We start from the raw sequence: 15,452 nt of genomic DNA on the forward strand, positions 1-15,452 counted from the left end.
TCACGCAGTGTAAATGCTCAGCAAAAAAAGAGGGAAGACTTCCTTCCTGGACCGTCAGCGATGCTTAAAATTCTCTTGAAACACCAGGAGCTTTATCTTCAGAAGGTTCAGCTGAAATACCCACCACCTGCTAGCAACACCAACCAGTCGAACACATAACCTGAATAATACCCCAGCCCCAAAGAGAAAGAAAGACAATGCTGTTAAAATGAGCAGTACAGAGTAACAACTAAACCCACCATGTTGGTGTCAAACGTGGGTTTAAATCCTTGCTCTACCTCCCACTAGTTCTGTGACCTTGGATGAGTTACTTAACCTCCCAGCGTTAAAATTAAAAATGCTGGTGCCCAGCAACCCACACTTCCGGTATATGGGCCGCTGCTGCCGTCTAGTGGCCACTGGGTAGATTGCACAGCGGATTGGCCTGAAGACCATGACAAGAGTTTTGTTTTCCCCACTTGGGCATCGGCCTGACGCGGGGTTCTCAACCATGAGAGACCCACAACTCCCTTTTCATAGTATTATATTGTGTGTAACCGTAATATACCTGACAAAGGTATTGACATATACTAAACGACATATTTGTAGTGTACGATTTGATCATTTTTGACGTATGTAGATGCCCCTGAATCCAACATCGTAATCAAGATAGTGAACATCTCCTCACTCCCAAAAGTTTCCTTGTGCCCCTCGGTAATTCCTCCCTCTGCCCCTTCCTGCTGCCCCATCCCCAAGCAACTACTGATCTGCTTTCTGTCATTCTAGATTTACATTTTCTGGAGTTTCTCATAAATGGAACCATGCAGTATATGCCTGTTTCTTTTTGGTCTGGCTTCTTTCAGCATTATTTTGGAAATTTACCCATGTTGTTGTGTGTACCGATGCGTCATTCCTTTTGGTTGCCGAGTAGTATTCCATTATACCAACGTACTACAATGTGTTTCTCCATTCAGAAAGGTGGTAAATTTAAACATCAATAATAATGCCCTAAATAGAAGAGAAACTGAAGGAAAGTAATAAAATAATGGGTAAGTTCTGTGTAAATGCTCAGGCATGATCACACTGGAACATAGAACATGTAGTCAGATACTTCACCTGTACATACAGTTACAACACGACCCCACTTTGCTCTAAAACCCAGCGGTCGGCCACTCCGAGGGTACAATGCTGAGTGGCCTGATGCATGGGGGCTGAGAGTGGGCGGAGAGGGGGGACACAGGCAGATTTCAGCTCAGTGAAAAGATTTATTTCTCACAGGGCTGACCATCAGGAAGGCATGTTTCCTTTTAAATGATCAGCATTTGGCACAGCTAGATCTAACCCTAAACATGCATGCTCTTGACTAACAATGTTCAGGCCCCAGAGAGATACTTCACATCTTACTCTAGATAGATGGGGGGGCGGGGGGGAATGCATCTGCATGGAAAGGTTTAATGAAAGCTTAACAGGACCCCCGCTAGGTACTATCTCGGATTGCAGAGAGACTGAGCAGAGATGTACTTAGGTAAGAGAAAAAGACGAATTAATGAACTTGTCAGATCTTTCCTCTCGGCCCGAATGCAATAGATTTGAACACAAAGAAATGTCCCTTTCTAGTAGTACCGAGTGTACAATTTCTTCTTGCTTCATGTGCCTATTCGTGGTTCTGGGGGTACACATGAATTTGTACAGTATTTGCCTCCGTTGTAAATGGAAGCTGAGGAAATGTTTGCACTATCACATAAATCACATTACACATTACTCAAGTTTAAAAAAAAACTTTTTATTTATTTATTCATGAGAGACAGAGAGAGAGAGAGAGAGAGAGAGAGGCAGAGGGAGAAGCAGGCTCCCAAGGAGCAGGGAGCCTGACGCGGGACTCGATCCCAGGACCCTGGGATCATGACCTGAGCCGAAGGCAGACGCTTACCCATCTGAGCCACCCAGGCGCCCACATTACTCAAGTTTGTATATATATCTAGACTTTAAACATAACAATACTAATTCTTTACATTGGCAGCGAGATGGACATTGAATGCTAGAATTATGAATTTTAACATTTTCATTTAAAAAGTTACTTATTGGGATGCCTGGGGGCTCAGTTGGCTGAGCGTCTGCCTTCGGCTCAGATCATGATCCCAGGGTCCTGGGATCGAATCATGCATCGGGCTCGCCTGCTTCTGCCTCTCCCTCTCCCTGCCTCTCCCCCTGCTTGTGCTCTCTCTCTCAAATAAATAGAATCTTTTTAAAAAATGAAAGAAAGAAAATAAAAAGTTACTTATTTGGGGGGGGCACCTGGCTGGCTTCAGTCGGTTAGAGCATTTGACTCTTGATCTCGGAGTCATGAGTTTGAACACTACACTGGGGTTAGAGATTACTAATAATTAATTAATTAACTAAAAGTTACTTTTTAAAAAGATTGATTTATTTGAGAAAGAGAGCGAGAGAGAGAGGGAGGGAGGGAGAGTGTGCAAGCGAGCAGGGGGCAGAGGGAGAGGGAGAGACATCCTCAAGCAGATTCCCTGCTGAGCAGAGCTGAAGCAGGGCTCAGTCCCAGGACCCAGAGATCATGACCTGAGCCAAAACCAAGAGCTGGACGCTCAACCGACTGAGCTACCCAGGTGCCCCCAAATTTACTTATTTTTAAATAAAAATTTAAGTGAAGTGTATAATTTAAATAAAATTTAAGGTAAAGTGTAAAAATTAAGTTACTTAATAAAATTTAATTCAGGGACACCTGGGTGGCTCAGTCAGTTAAGCGGCTGCCTTCAGCTCAGGTCATGATCTTGGGGTCCTGGGATCAAGCCCCACTTCGGGCTCCTTGCTCAGCAGGGAGCCTGCTTCTCCCTCTGCCTATCACTCTCCCTGCTTGTGCTCTCTCTCTCTCTCTCTCTGATAAATACATTTTTTAAAAATTTAAAAAATAAAATAGAATTTAATTCAGCTTTTAAAGAGTAGAATCATATATTTGAAGTTGTGTCTATTTGATATAAAAATTTGATATTTATTAATTCTCATCTGTACTTTGCCTTTTGAATTATTAGATACTTTCCAATATGTAAAAAGCCTAAATTTGGGGGAAAACATTGGAAAAAACTAATAAAACATTTTTACGCAAATTTCTATTTTTGATGAAAATATATTTACGTTTTTGTTCTTTGAATACAGTTGTGTTTTTAGTCCTTAAATATTTTTTTAAAATCTTTGTAATCGTAATGTAATTAGTGATTTTGCTGAAAGGAAAAGAAGAAAAGTAAATTTCATAGACTAGTCATCATCATTGATGAATTAGGTATATGTTTATCACTCACTTGAACATTGTTTTTCGTTTTTATTTGAGAGAGACAGCGCGGGCATGGGGGGGAGGGTGGGCAGAGGGAGAGGGAGAAGCAGGGTCCCCGCTGAGCAGGGATCCCCCTGCTGGGCTGAATCCCAGGAAGCAGGGATCATGACCTAAGCCTGAGCCGAAGGCAGATGCTTAACCAGGCAGATGCTTAACTGAGCCACCCAGGCGCCCCTCCTTCCCATATTGTTAGCCCAAGCCGCAATGTCCCGCTGCCCTGCTGGGAAGGGGAGTCTGGAGGCAGAAGTACAGGGCAGCACTGTCCACCTAAAAGCTCTTCCTACCTTCTTACTGTCAGCCCCTGCCCTCCTATTTCAGAGGGTAGGGTGGCCACCAGTCACAGAACTTTCCTTTGCCTCCTTTCTGCTACAGTTGGTGGGAGTATCTCTCAGACTTCTTTGGTGATGAATGACACTAAGATGGGCCACCTTAATGGGGAGATGACAGATTGTTTGGTCACCACTTCCCAGAGGGTTAAGCCTACGCTCTCTACCAGGCAGGTCTCTCTTGGCTGCAAGTGACAGAAACTCACCTCTGCAGGAAGGGACGTTTAACGAATCGTAGGATCGCAGGAAGGGCAAGAGTGTGTTTAGGTCTCAGAAAGGGTGGACTCTAGGATTGGAATCTTGTCTGGACTCTGCTCCCTCTTCGGGGAGGTTTATACTCTCAGATGGGCTGTATCCACATGATTCCACACTGTCCGCTTCTGGCCTCACCCTTGAAGGCTTCCCGTGGGAAGCTGAGCTCCTCCCCTTAGTTTCAATTCAAAATGTAGTGGTGGCGCCCTAGGCACACCCTGTCCCCTGGAAGACAGGGCCCTGTGACCAGCAGTCTCCACTACTACCCAACGGGGGAAGGAGCTCCCCACAAAAGCAGTACCGTTCACTGAAGGGAAGGGAGGTGGGCAGCCAGCAGGACCAGAGCAATCTGCCCTGCCCCACCCAGGGATCTTCATCACAGTTATCACCGGTCCTTCCAGACCCATCTGTACTTTCTGCAGGAAGCTTGAATGGGCCTCAGTTTGCATGGTTAAGACCAGAGTATTTCCAGGAGAATGATGACGTCCCAGAACCGGGATTCCAGAAGGCAGGCTGGTCCAGCACTCCCACCTTCTTTAGGACATGGGGAGCTGTGAACTGGGCAGGGTTAGAGTATAGCTCAATTGGAAGGCCCTGGCCTTTCTGGGACCTGGGGTCAGAGAAGGCTGGGAGAGAGGTAAGCTTTGGAAGGGGAGGTGGGAATGCACCAGCCAGAAGGACTTTATTCCCCCATGGAAACCCCAAGAGGGGACTTCATGGGCAGAGATAGAACTCCCTGCTTCCCAAGGCTCAGTGACACCTGTCTCTGAAGGAACCTGTGGAGTCAGGGTAGAGTAGGGTTGCATGAGACATACTTATACTAAACAATTATTGGTGGCTTGTCCGAAATTCTAATGCAATCGGGCATCCTGTAATTTTATTTGCTAAATCTGGCAACTCTAGGGTAAGAGAGAGAAGCAAAAGAATGTTCACAAGCTCAGGCTGGTATGGAGTGAGTCTTAGAAGATATCTGTGAGGTAACAAGGCCATCAGGGTTGCCATCTTGTCCAAGCAGAAGTCGCCTGACTCTGAAGCCCGTGGATGGAGGAACCCAGGCCTTTGCCCTTGGGAACATACACTTAGTTTAAGGGGAAAGATACACACACACACTAACTGACAGAAATAGCCCCATTCTTTGCTTTCATTGCATTGACAGTTTTGAAGAATAGAGGCCAGTTATTTTATAGATTTTCCCTCAGTTTGGCTTTGTCCAACATTTCCCTGGGATTAGATACAAGTTATGCATCTCTGGCCAGAATACTATACAAGCGGTATGTGTCCTTCTTAGGGTATCACATCTAGAAGCATATATTCTTTCTCTGTCTCTCACTGGTGGTGTTAATTTTGATTGCAGGTTCCAAAACCTGTCCTGTTTCTTTGCTGCATACTTGCTGTTTTTCCCATGCAACTAATATAGGATCCGTGGGGAGACACTCTAAGAGCATGCGTAGATCCAGTTCTTCATCAAGCTTCCCACCACCTCAGATTTAGCATCCATTGATGATTCTTGCTCAAACCAATCTTTGATGGTAGCAGAATGATGATTTTCCAACTTCAGGACTACCTCCACATTTATCACTCACCCTTTTATTGTCAGGAAGAGTCCCCCCATCCCCCTTATGTGTCTATTTATTACTCTTAAGGATTCATGGATTCCTATCTCATTCAATAGATTATAATCTATCACTATCTTTATTTTGATGGTCAGATTGTCCCAGACTACCTTAGAAACCATTGTGCATTAGTTCTGGAGATATGACACCAAAAGCACAAGCAACAAAAGAAAAAATAGATAAATCAGTCTTCATCAAAACGTAATTCTTTTGTTTCAAAGAACACCATCAAGAAAGTGAAAGGTAGCCCACAGAATGTGAGAAAATATTTGCAAATCATGTATCTGGTAAAGAACTTTTACAACTCGATAATAAAAAGACAACTAAAAAATGGGCAAAGGATCTGAATACTAGACATTTTCCCAAGGATCTACAGATGGCCAATGAGCACCTGCAAAATCACTAGCCACCAGGGAAATAGAAATCAAAACCACCACATGATACCACTTCACACCGATTAGGATTAAGATTAGAAGATTTTTGATCAGAAAGTGTTGGTGAGAATGTGAAAAAAATTGAACCTTCATATGCAGACACTGCTGATGGCACAGCCAAAATGTCTGGCAGTTCCTCCAAAGTTTAAGATTTATTTATTTATTTATTTATTTATTGGAGGGGTGGAGGGGTGGAGGGAGAGAGGATCTCAAGCAGACTCCCGGCTGAGCGTGGAGCCCAGCCCTGGGCTCCATCCCACGACCCTGAGATCATGACCTGAGCCAAAATCAAGAGTCGGATGCTCAACTGACTGAGCCACCCAGGCTCCCCAGTTCCTCCAAAGTTTCAACCTTAAGTTACTCTATGACTCAGCAATTCCACTCCTCGGTACATGCCCAAAGAAATGAAAACATTTGTCCACATAAAACTTTCACGTGAATGTTCATAGCACCGTCATTCATAATAGCCCCAAAGTAGAAACAACCCACACGTCTATAAAATGGTAAGTATAGAAACAGACTGTGGTCTATCCACACAATGGAATATTATTCAGCCATAATGAGATCCTGATACATGCTACATCATGAATAAATCTTGAAAACATTGTTAAGTGAAAGAAGCCAGACACAAAGGCCTCATAGTCTATGACTCTATTTATGTGAAATATCCAGAAGAGGCAAATATAGTCTATAGAGACAGAAAGTAGATTTGCGGCAGGAGGGAAGTGGCACAGGGAGTGACTGCTAACAGGTATGGGGTTTCTCCTTGGGCTGATGAAAATGTTTTACAATTGACTGTGGTGATAGTTGTAAAGCTCCGCAAACACACTAAAGAACTACTGAATTGTACACTTTAAGTGAAGTGATGGTATGGCATAGTGAATTGTGTATTGTGAATTTTATCTCAACAAAGCTGTTACCAAAAATAATGTTCCAGATTTGGCCAGTGGGTGCCCCTTGGAGCTGATTCTCTTGTCCCCTTGACATGCTCCGATCCATATTTTGAGTGTTGCCTTACTTTGCAGCACAAGATAATCCAGACTTACCTCATGCCCTTTCCTACTCCAGTGTAGGAATTAACCTTTCCCCCGGAAGTCCTGCTTCCTGTTTGGGGGAAATGCAAAATCAAGATCGTATTTCCTTTAATCATCATGACAGCCCTATTAAGTAGGTATTAGAGTATCTTCCTTTTACAAATAGGGCCCAGAGAGACCCAAGTAAATTGTTCAAGGTCACACAGCAGCCCTGTCTGAAAGTAGGCAATGTGAAGCCAGAGCCCTTGCTCCTCACTCCTCCCCCTGCACAGAGAGCGTGAAGGCGAAGGTTATTTCTTCAGTGAGGTCACTTTTACTTGCTTTATGATATGCACCTTTGCGTGGAAATGAAAGCGTAGAACCCATAAACAGCTTCCTAGGACTTGCACAAGGCAGGGTATGCCCTTGGGAAAAGTCATGTGTCGTGTATCTGGGGGTGTGGGGTTGGGGGGAGTTCGCCGTCCGGTGTCCTGGCCCTTCCTCTGCAAGCATATGCTAAAATCCACACACACAAACACCAGTGAAGTACAGTTCTCATTAACCTCCTTTGCCATCCCCTCCCCCCACACCGTACCCAAATACTGCCCACAGCTAGGTGCCCATTACAAGAGTGAGAGTAGCTAAAAGGAGTGAAGATCTATAGATGGAAGGGGATCAGCCTTGGTTTTTCAATGTTGACACCGGGCAATGTGTACATGAAGATTCATGATAGTCTTCTCTCTTATTTTGTAAATATTTAAAGGTTTCTGTAATAAACGAGTATACAATAATAAATAAGAGGAAAGAGAAATAGCCAGGTGGGCAGCTGTGTGTGAGCGAGGACATATGGCTTCTCTCTCCAGATTCCTCAGGCGCTCAGAAAAGACCGGCGGCACATCTGGGAGAGCCTCAGAACCACGGACCCTCGATAGCACCTTCTCCCCTCCGAACATGACGGGGACACTACTCATGTCCTTGGTCAGCTGCCTCATTGCCATAAGTCAGGCCAGCCTCATCAATCGCTGTGACTTGGCCAGGGTGCTGCACAAGGAGGACTTGGATGGGTTTGAGGGCTACTCCCTCAATGACTGTGAGTGCTGCTTCACACACTCCCCCTCCCCCATTTCTCCTCCTCCTCTGGTCATGCCCTAGGTGGCCATCTTTCTCCCTGTCATTCATTTTTCAAAGCCAAGTTCAAAAAGGAGCCCTCCCCAAGAAGCCCTTCCCAACATTCCAGATTCAGTCCACAATTATTCGCTGAGCATTTCTTATGTACCGGGATCTATTTTCGGTGCTGGGGATGGAGACATCAACAAAGCCCCTTCCTCCATAGTGTTCACATTCTAGGGGGAGAGGCAGACAAGATGCAAACACACAACTATATATGAAGTACTTCCAGTAGTGATAAAGGTTATGCAGAAGAAGAAAGCCGGGGCCGTGATAGGTGATGTTGTCCTAGAAGGGGAAGTCGAGGAGGTGACATTGAGTGGCACTGGTCACCCAGGGTCTGGGGAAGAGTGCTCCAGGCAGAGGGAGCAGACAGTGCAAAGGCTTCATCCTCCTCCATGGTAGGAATAACTCCCTTTTGCCCAGAATTTGTGCACACCGGCCTTGTGCTGTCTTATTTCTCCTTTTATCTTGTTTTGTGGCCTTTTAAGGTAGGTATCTTCATTCTCCTACTATAGGCCCCTTGAAGGCAACATCTACATTTGACCCAGCTAAGTGTCCCGCACTTGGCTTTGCACAGTTCCTGACACACCGTAGGTGATCATTAAGTGCAGGAAGCATGGATGGACAGATAGGTGATGAGTGGTTGTACTGAGGGGCGGGTGGGTGGGACGAAGGGTGCGGGGAGAAGCACATGGGTGTTTCTAGCCCACTTGCCCCATCCAGCCTCTTAGGCCTAGTTCCTTTCTTCTGCTTCCTGATCTCCCTCTCTCCTCCATCCCACTCCTCCCTCAACTCGGCACCCTCTGAAAACCCTCTGCTCCCTGTTCAAAGGGCTGTGTCTGGCTTTGGTGGAAAGCAAATTCAACATATCAAAGGTAAATGAAAATGCGGACGGCAGGTTTGACTACGGAATCTTCCAGATCAACAGCCACTCCTGGTGCAATGATTACCAAAGTCACTCAGAGAACATCTGCCACGAGGACTGTCAAGGTCTGGCCAGGGCCCCAGGGTGGGAGAGGGAGGACCAGGCTCTACTCACAGGACTTCTCTTCCCACTCAAAGCCTGGGAATATCCCCAGAGGGATGGCCCCAGGAGTCCATTTCACCCAGCTTTTCATGCAATGGAAATTATTTTGATGCCCATGTTACAGATGAGCAAACTGAGGCTCATAGAACCAGTGCTGAATGCCAGGCTGGTGGCCCTGAAGGCTCAGCTCTAACCATCTAACCACTAACTTTGGCTAATGATCTGATTAAAGGCCAAGTGCAAACTCCCCACCTCAAAGCCACTCCAGGAGGCTCCATAGGTCAATGACTTGGACCTTCTCCCCTTCCTTCATACGCTGATTAATATCCCTGGACTCTTCACCCAAAGAGCCTTTCTCATCAGCCAAGATTACCTGGGTCTCTGTGCTCCTGTTTTGACATTTCCTTTCCCTAGAAATCCTCAAATGTGGGCTGAACCACCATCTACCCTAGTTAGGAAGTAAGATGATAAACAGTCGTCCTGCCCCCCCTGCCCTCACCCCCAACACCCCCGACCGCCATTGTAGGGATGTCTAAATGGTCCTCTGGAAGGGAGGTCCTCTTGCTTAATCTGGAAGTACTCAGCCCCTGGGTGGTGCGTGCCAGCGCAGGGACAGCCCGTGTCTGCCTCAGTCTTTGGGATTGTCCTCTGTGTTCTGACAGGTACTCTCTCTCTCTCCCTTTCAGACCTACTGAGCCCCAATATTCTCTCAACCATCAGCTGTGCAAAAAAGATTGTGTCCGGAGCAGGGGGGATGAAGAACTGGTGAGGAGGACACTGTGGGACTAAGTTAGTGGGCAGAGCCCCAGGAAGGATGTAATGACAGAGAAAGGCACACTAGGCAAGGACTAGACCCTTTCATAGTCTAGAAAGATGTGGAAGAGTGGCAGGGCTTGGGACTCTGACTTACAAGACCTGGGATCTGGGTCTTTCTCTGATGTATTAAAACTCTTTTGGGGGGCGCCTGGCTCAGTCAGTTAAGTGTCTGACTCCTGATTTTGGCTCAGGTCATGATCTCAGGGTCGTGGGATTGAGCCCTGCATCAGGCTACCCGCTCAGTGGGGAGTCTTCTTGGGATTCTCTCTCCCTCTCCCTCTGCTCCTCTCCTCATTCGTTCTTTCTCTCTCTCGAAAATAAATAAATCTTTTAAAAATTAAAAAAAAGAAAACTCTTTTAGATGCGGTAACAGAGTAACTTGAGTTAGGTGAGGGAGGTGTATCCTGAGGGGACCAGGTGTCTCACTGAGCAGACACAGGTGCGGCTGGACTTCAGGAAGAGAGCGCAAGCAGAGCTGGAAACTGTCAGCAACCTTTTCCTGGCAAGTTCCTGCTTCCTGGTGCATTTGTTTCACTACTTCCTTCATAGAGCAGCATTCTCTGCTCCACATTCCACAAGACTGACTAAGGCTGCCCCAAGTTGATGGGCTAATGTCCTAAGCGGCCACAGAGACTGCCCAGGCTCAGTCCCAGTCCAAGTGCCCGGGATAAAGAATCTGATTGGTTCAGCTTGGACCCAGTGTCCCTGCTTAGTTCAATCAGCTGGAGGCCTGGGAGGCCTGGGAGCAAGTGAGCTATACCATCACAGTTGCCACAGGGATCCCTCTCCCTGATTGGCAGCAACATTCTTTTTTTTTTTTTAATTTTTTTATTTTTATGTTAATCACCATATATTACATCATTAGTTTTTGGTGCAGTGTTCCATGATTCATTGTTTGTGCATAACACCCAGTGCTCCATGCAGAACGTGCCCTCCTCAATACCCATCACCAGGCTAACCCATCCCCCTACCCCCCTCCCCTCTAGAACCCTCAGTTTGTTTTTCAGAGTCCATCATCTCTCATGGTTCGTCTCCCCCTCTGACATACTCCCCTTCTCTTCCTCTCCTGTTATCTTCTTCTTTTTCTTTTTTCTTAAAATATGTTGCGTTATTTGTTTCAGAAGTACAGATCTGTGATTCAACAGTCTTGCACAATTCACAGTGCTCACCGTAGCACATACCCTCCCCGATGTCTATCACCCAGCCACCCCATCCCTCCCACCCCCAACCACTCCAGTAACACTCAGTTTGTTTCCTGAGATTAAGAATTCCTCATATCAGTGAGGTCATGTGATACATGTCTTTCTCTGATTGACTTATTTCACTCAGCATAACACCCTCCAGTTCCATCCACGTCGTTGCAAATGGCAAGATCTCATTCCTTTTGATGGCTGCATAATATTCCATTGTGTATATATACCACTTCTTCTTTATCCATTCATCTGTCGATGGGCATCTTGGCTCTTTCCACAGTTTGGCTATGGTGGACATTGCTGCTACAAACATTGGGGTACACGTACCCCTTCGGGTCCCTACATTTGTATCTTTGTGGTAAATACCCAGTAGTGCAATTGCTGGATCGAACGGTAGCTCTAATTTCAACTGTTTGAGGAACCTCCATACTGTTTTCCAGAGGGGTTGCACCAGCTTGCATTCCCACCAACAGTGTAGGAGGGTTCCCCTTTCTCCACATCCCCGCCAACATCTGTCGTTCCCTGACTTGTTAATTTTAGCCATTCTGACGGGTGTGAGGTGGTATCTCATTGAGGTTTTGATTTGGATTTCCCTGATGCCGAGCGATGTTGAGCACTTTTTCATGTGCCTGTTGGCCATTTGGATGTCTTCTTTGGAGAAATGTCTGTTCATGTCTTCTGCCCATTTCTTGATTGGATTATTTGTTCTTTGGGTGTTGAGTTTGATAAGTTCTTTATAGATTTTGGATACTAGCCCTTTATCTGATATGTCATTTGCAAATATTTTCTCCCATTCTGTCGGTTATCTTTTGGTTTTGTGGACTGTTTCTTTTGCTGTGCAAAAGCTTTTTATCTTGATGAAATCCCAATAGTTCATTTTTGCCCTGGCTTCCCGTGCCTTTGGCGATGTTTCTAGGAAGAAGTTGCTGCGGCTAAGGTCGAAAAGGTTGCTACCTGTGTTCTCCTTTAGGATTTGGATGGACTCCTGTCTCACGTTTAGGTCTTTCAACCATTTGGAGTCTATTTTTGTGTGTGCTGTAAGGAAATGGTCCAGTTTCATTCTTCTGCATGTGGCTTTCCAATTTTCCCAACACCATTTGTTGAAGAGACTGTCTTTTTGCCATTGGACATTCTTTCCTGCTTTGTCAAAGATAAGTTGACCATAGAGTTCAGGGTCCATTTCTGGGCTCTCGATTCTGTTCCATTGATCTATGGGTCTGTTTTTGTGCCAGTACCATACTGTCTTGATGATGACAGCTTTGTAATAGAGCTGGAAGTCCGGAATTGTGATGCCGCCAGCTTTGCTTTTCTTTTTCAATATTCCTCTGGCTATTCGGGGTCTCTTCTGGTTCCATACAAATTTTAGGATTATTTGTTCCATTTCTTTGAAAAAAGTGGATGGTATTTTGATGGGGATTGCATTGAATGTGTACATTGCTCTAGGTAGCATTGACATCCTCACAATGTTGGTTCTTCCAATCCATGAGCATGGAACGTGTTTCCATTTCTTTGTGTCTTCTTCAGTTTCTTTCCTGAGTATTTTATAGTTTTCTGAGTACAGATCCTTTGCCTCTTTAGTTAAATTTATTCCTAGGTATCCGAATAAATGAATCTGAATTCCTGTATGAGTTTTGGGGTGGAGTCTTTTGGGTTTTCCACAGAAAGTATCATATCATCTGCAAAGAGTGAGAGTTTGACTTCCTCTTTGCCGATTTGGATGCCTTTGATTTCTTTTTGTTGTCTGATTGCTGTGGCTAGGACTTCTAATACTATGTTGAATAGCAGTGGTGAGAGTGGACATCCCTGCCGCGTTCCTGACCTTAGGGGAAAAGCTCTCAGCTTTTCCCCATTGAGAATGATATTCGCTGTAGGTTTTTCGTAGATAGCTTTTATGATATTGAGGTATGTACCCTCTATCCCTATACTCTGAAGAGTTTTGATCAAGAAAGGATGCTGTACTTTGTCAAATGCTTTTTCTGCATCTATTGAGAGGATCATATGATTCTTGCTCTTTCTTTTGTTAATGTATTGTATCACGTTGATTGATTTGCGGATGTTGAACCAGCCTTGCAGCCCAGGAATAAATCCCACTTGGTCGTGGTGAATAATCCTTTTAATGTACTGCTGGATCCTATTGGCTAGTATTTTGGTGAGAATTTTTGCATCCATGTTCATCAAGGATATTGGTCTGTAATTCTCTTTTTTGATGGGGTCTTTGTCTGGTTTTGGGATCAAGGTAATGCTGGCCTCATAAAATGAGTTTGGAAGTTTCCCTTCCATTTCTATTTTTTGGAACAGTTTCAGGAGAATAGGTATTAATTCTTCTTGAAATGTCAGATAGAATTCCCCTGGGAAGCCATCTGGCCCTGGGCTTTTGTTTCTTGGGAGATTTTTGATGACTGTTTCAATTTCCTTAGTGGTTATAGGTCTGTTCAGGTTTTCTATTTCTTCCTGGTTCAGTTTTGGTAGTTGATACATCTCTAGGAAAGCACCCATTTCTTCCAGGTTATCTAATTTGCTGGCATAGAGTTGCTCATAATATGTTCTTATAATTGTTTGTATTTCTTTGGTGTTGGTTGTGATCTCTCCTCTTTCATTCATGATTTTGTGGATTTGGGTCATTTCTCTTTTCTTTTGGATCAGTCTGGCCAGGGGTTTATCAATCTTGTTAATTCTTTCAAAGAACCAGCTCCTAGTTTCGTGGATCTGTTCTACTGTTCTTTTGGTTTCTAGTTTATTGATTTCTGCTCTGATCTTTATGATTTCTCTTCTCCTGCTGGGTTTAGGCTTTATTTGCTGTTCTTTCTCCAGCTCCTTTAGGTGTAGGGTTAGGTTGTGTATTTGAGACCTTTCTTGTTTCTTGAGAAAGGCTTGTATTGCTATATACTTTCCTCTCAGGACTGCCTTTGCTGTATCCCAAAGATTTTGGACAGTTGTGTTTTCATTTTCATTGGTTTCCATGAATTTTTTTAATTCTTCTTTAATTTCTTGGTTGACCCATTCATTCTTTAGTAGGATGCTCTTTAGCCTCCATGTATTTGAGTTCTTTCCGACTTTCCTCTTGTGGTTGAGTTCTAGTTTCAAACCATTGTGGTCTGAAAATATGCAGGGAATGATCCCAATCTTTTGTTACCGATTGAGACCTGATTTGTGACCTAGGATGTGATCAATTCTGGAGAATGTTCCATGGGCACTAGAGAAGAATGTGTATTCCGTTGCTTTGGGATGGAATGTTCTGAATATGTCTGTGAAGTCCATTTGGTCAAGTGTGTCATTTAAAGTCTTTATTTCCTTGTTGATCTTTTGCTTAGATGATCTGTCCATTTCAGTCAGGGGGGTGTTAAAGTCCCCCACTATTATTGTATTGTTGTCAATGTGTTTCTTTGCTTTTGTTATTAATTGCCTTATATAATTGGCCGCTCCCATGTTCGGGGCATAGATATTTACAATTGTTAGATCTTCTTGTTGGATAGACCCTTTAAGTAGGATATAGTGTCCTTCCTCATCTCTTATTACAAACCAGAAACTACTTAATTAGTCCAGACAGATCTCAATTAGTAATATAATACTGCAGTAGTAGAGGGAATATAGGACTGTTGTAGTACAGGGGATATGGGACTGCTGTAATACAGGGAATATGGGACTGCTGTAGCACAGGGAATATGGGACTGCTGTAGTATAGGGAATATGGGACTGCTGTAGCACAGGGAATATGGGATTGCTGTAGTACAGGGAATATGGGACTGCTGTAGCACAGGGAATATGGGACTGCTGTAGTACAGGGAATATGGGACTGCTGTAGTATAGGGAATATGGGACTGCTGTAGCACAGGGAATATGGGATTGCTGTAGTACAGGGAATATGGGACTGCTGTAGTACAGGGAATATGGGACTGCTGTAGTATAGGGAATATGGGACTGCTGTAGCACAGGGAATATGGGATTGCTGTAGTACAGGGAATATGGGACTGCTGTAGTACAGGGAATATGGGACTGCTGTAGCACAGGGAATATGGGACTGCTGTAGTATAGGGAATATGGGACTGCTGTAGTACAGGGAATATGGGACTGCTGTAGTACAGGGAATATGGGACTGCTGTAGCACAGGGAATATGGGACTGCTGTAGTACAGGGAATATGGGACTGCTGTAGTACAGGGAATATGGGACTGCTGTAGTACAGGGAATATGGGACTGCTGTAGTACAGGGAATATGGGACTGCTGTAGTATAGGGAATATGGGACTGCTGTAGCACAGGGAATATGGGACTGCTGTAGTACAGGGAA

At 44.7% G+C, this 15,452-nt stretch overlaps 1 protein-coding gene across 1 annotated transcript; it reads left to right on the top strand.

Annotated features, from left to right (window-relative positions):
* Positions 1-7,911: 7,911 nt before the first annotated feature.
* Positions 7,912-9,926, top strand: LOC148163382 (lysozyme-like protein 6). The gene is made up of 3 exons (XM_088027062.1): positions 7,912-8,050; positions 8,962-9,120; positions 9,844-9,926. Exons 1-3 carry the CDS (start codon positions 7,912-7,914, stop codon positions 9,924-9,926), a joined length of 381 nt encoding a protein of 126 aa, XP_087883188.1.
* Positions 9,927-15,452: the final 5,526 nt, after the last annotated feature.

This window comes from Eumetopias jubatus, unplaced genomic scaffold (genome assembly GCF_037043125.1).
Source record: "Eumetopias jubatus isolate StellerSeaLion01/CBP00866 unplaced genomic scaffold, mEumJub1_p1.0 scaffold_10, whole genome shotgun sequence".
Classification (NCBI taxonomy): domain Eukaryota; kingdom Metazoa; phylum Chordata; class Mammalia; order Carnivora; family Otariidae; genus Eumetopias; species Eumetopias jubatus.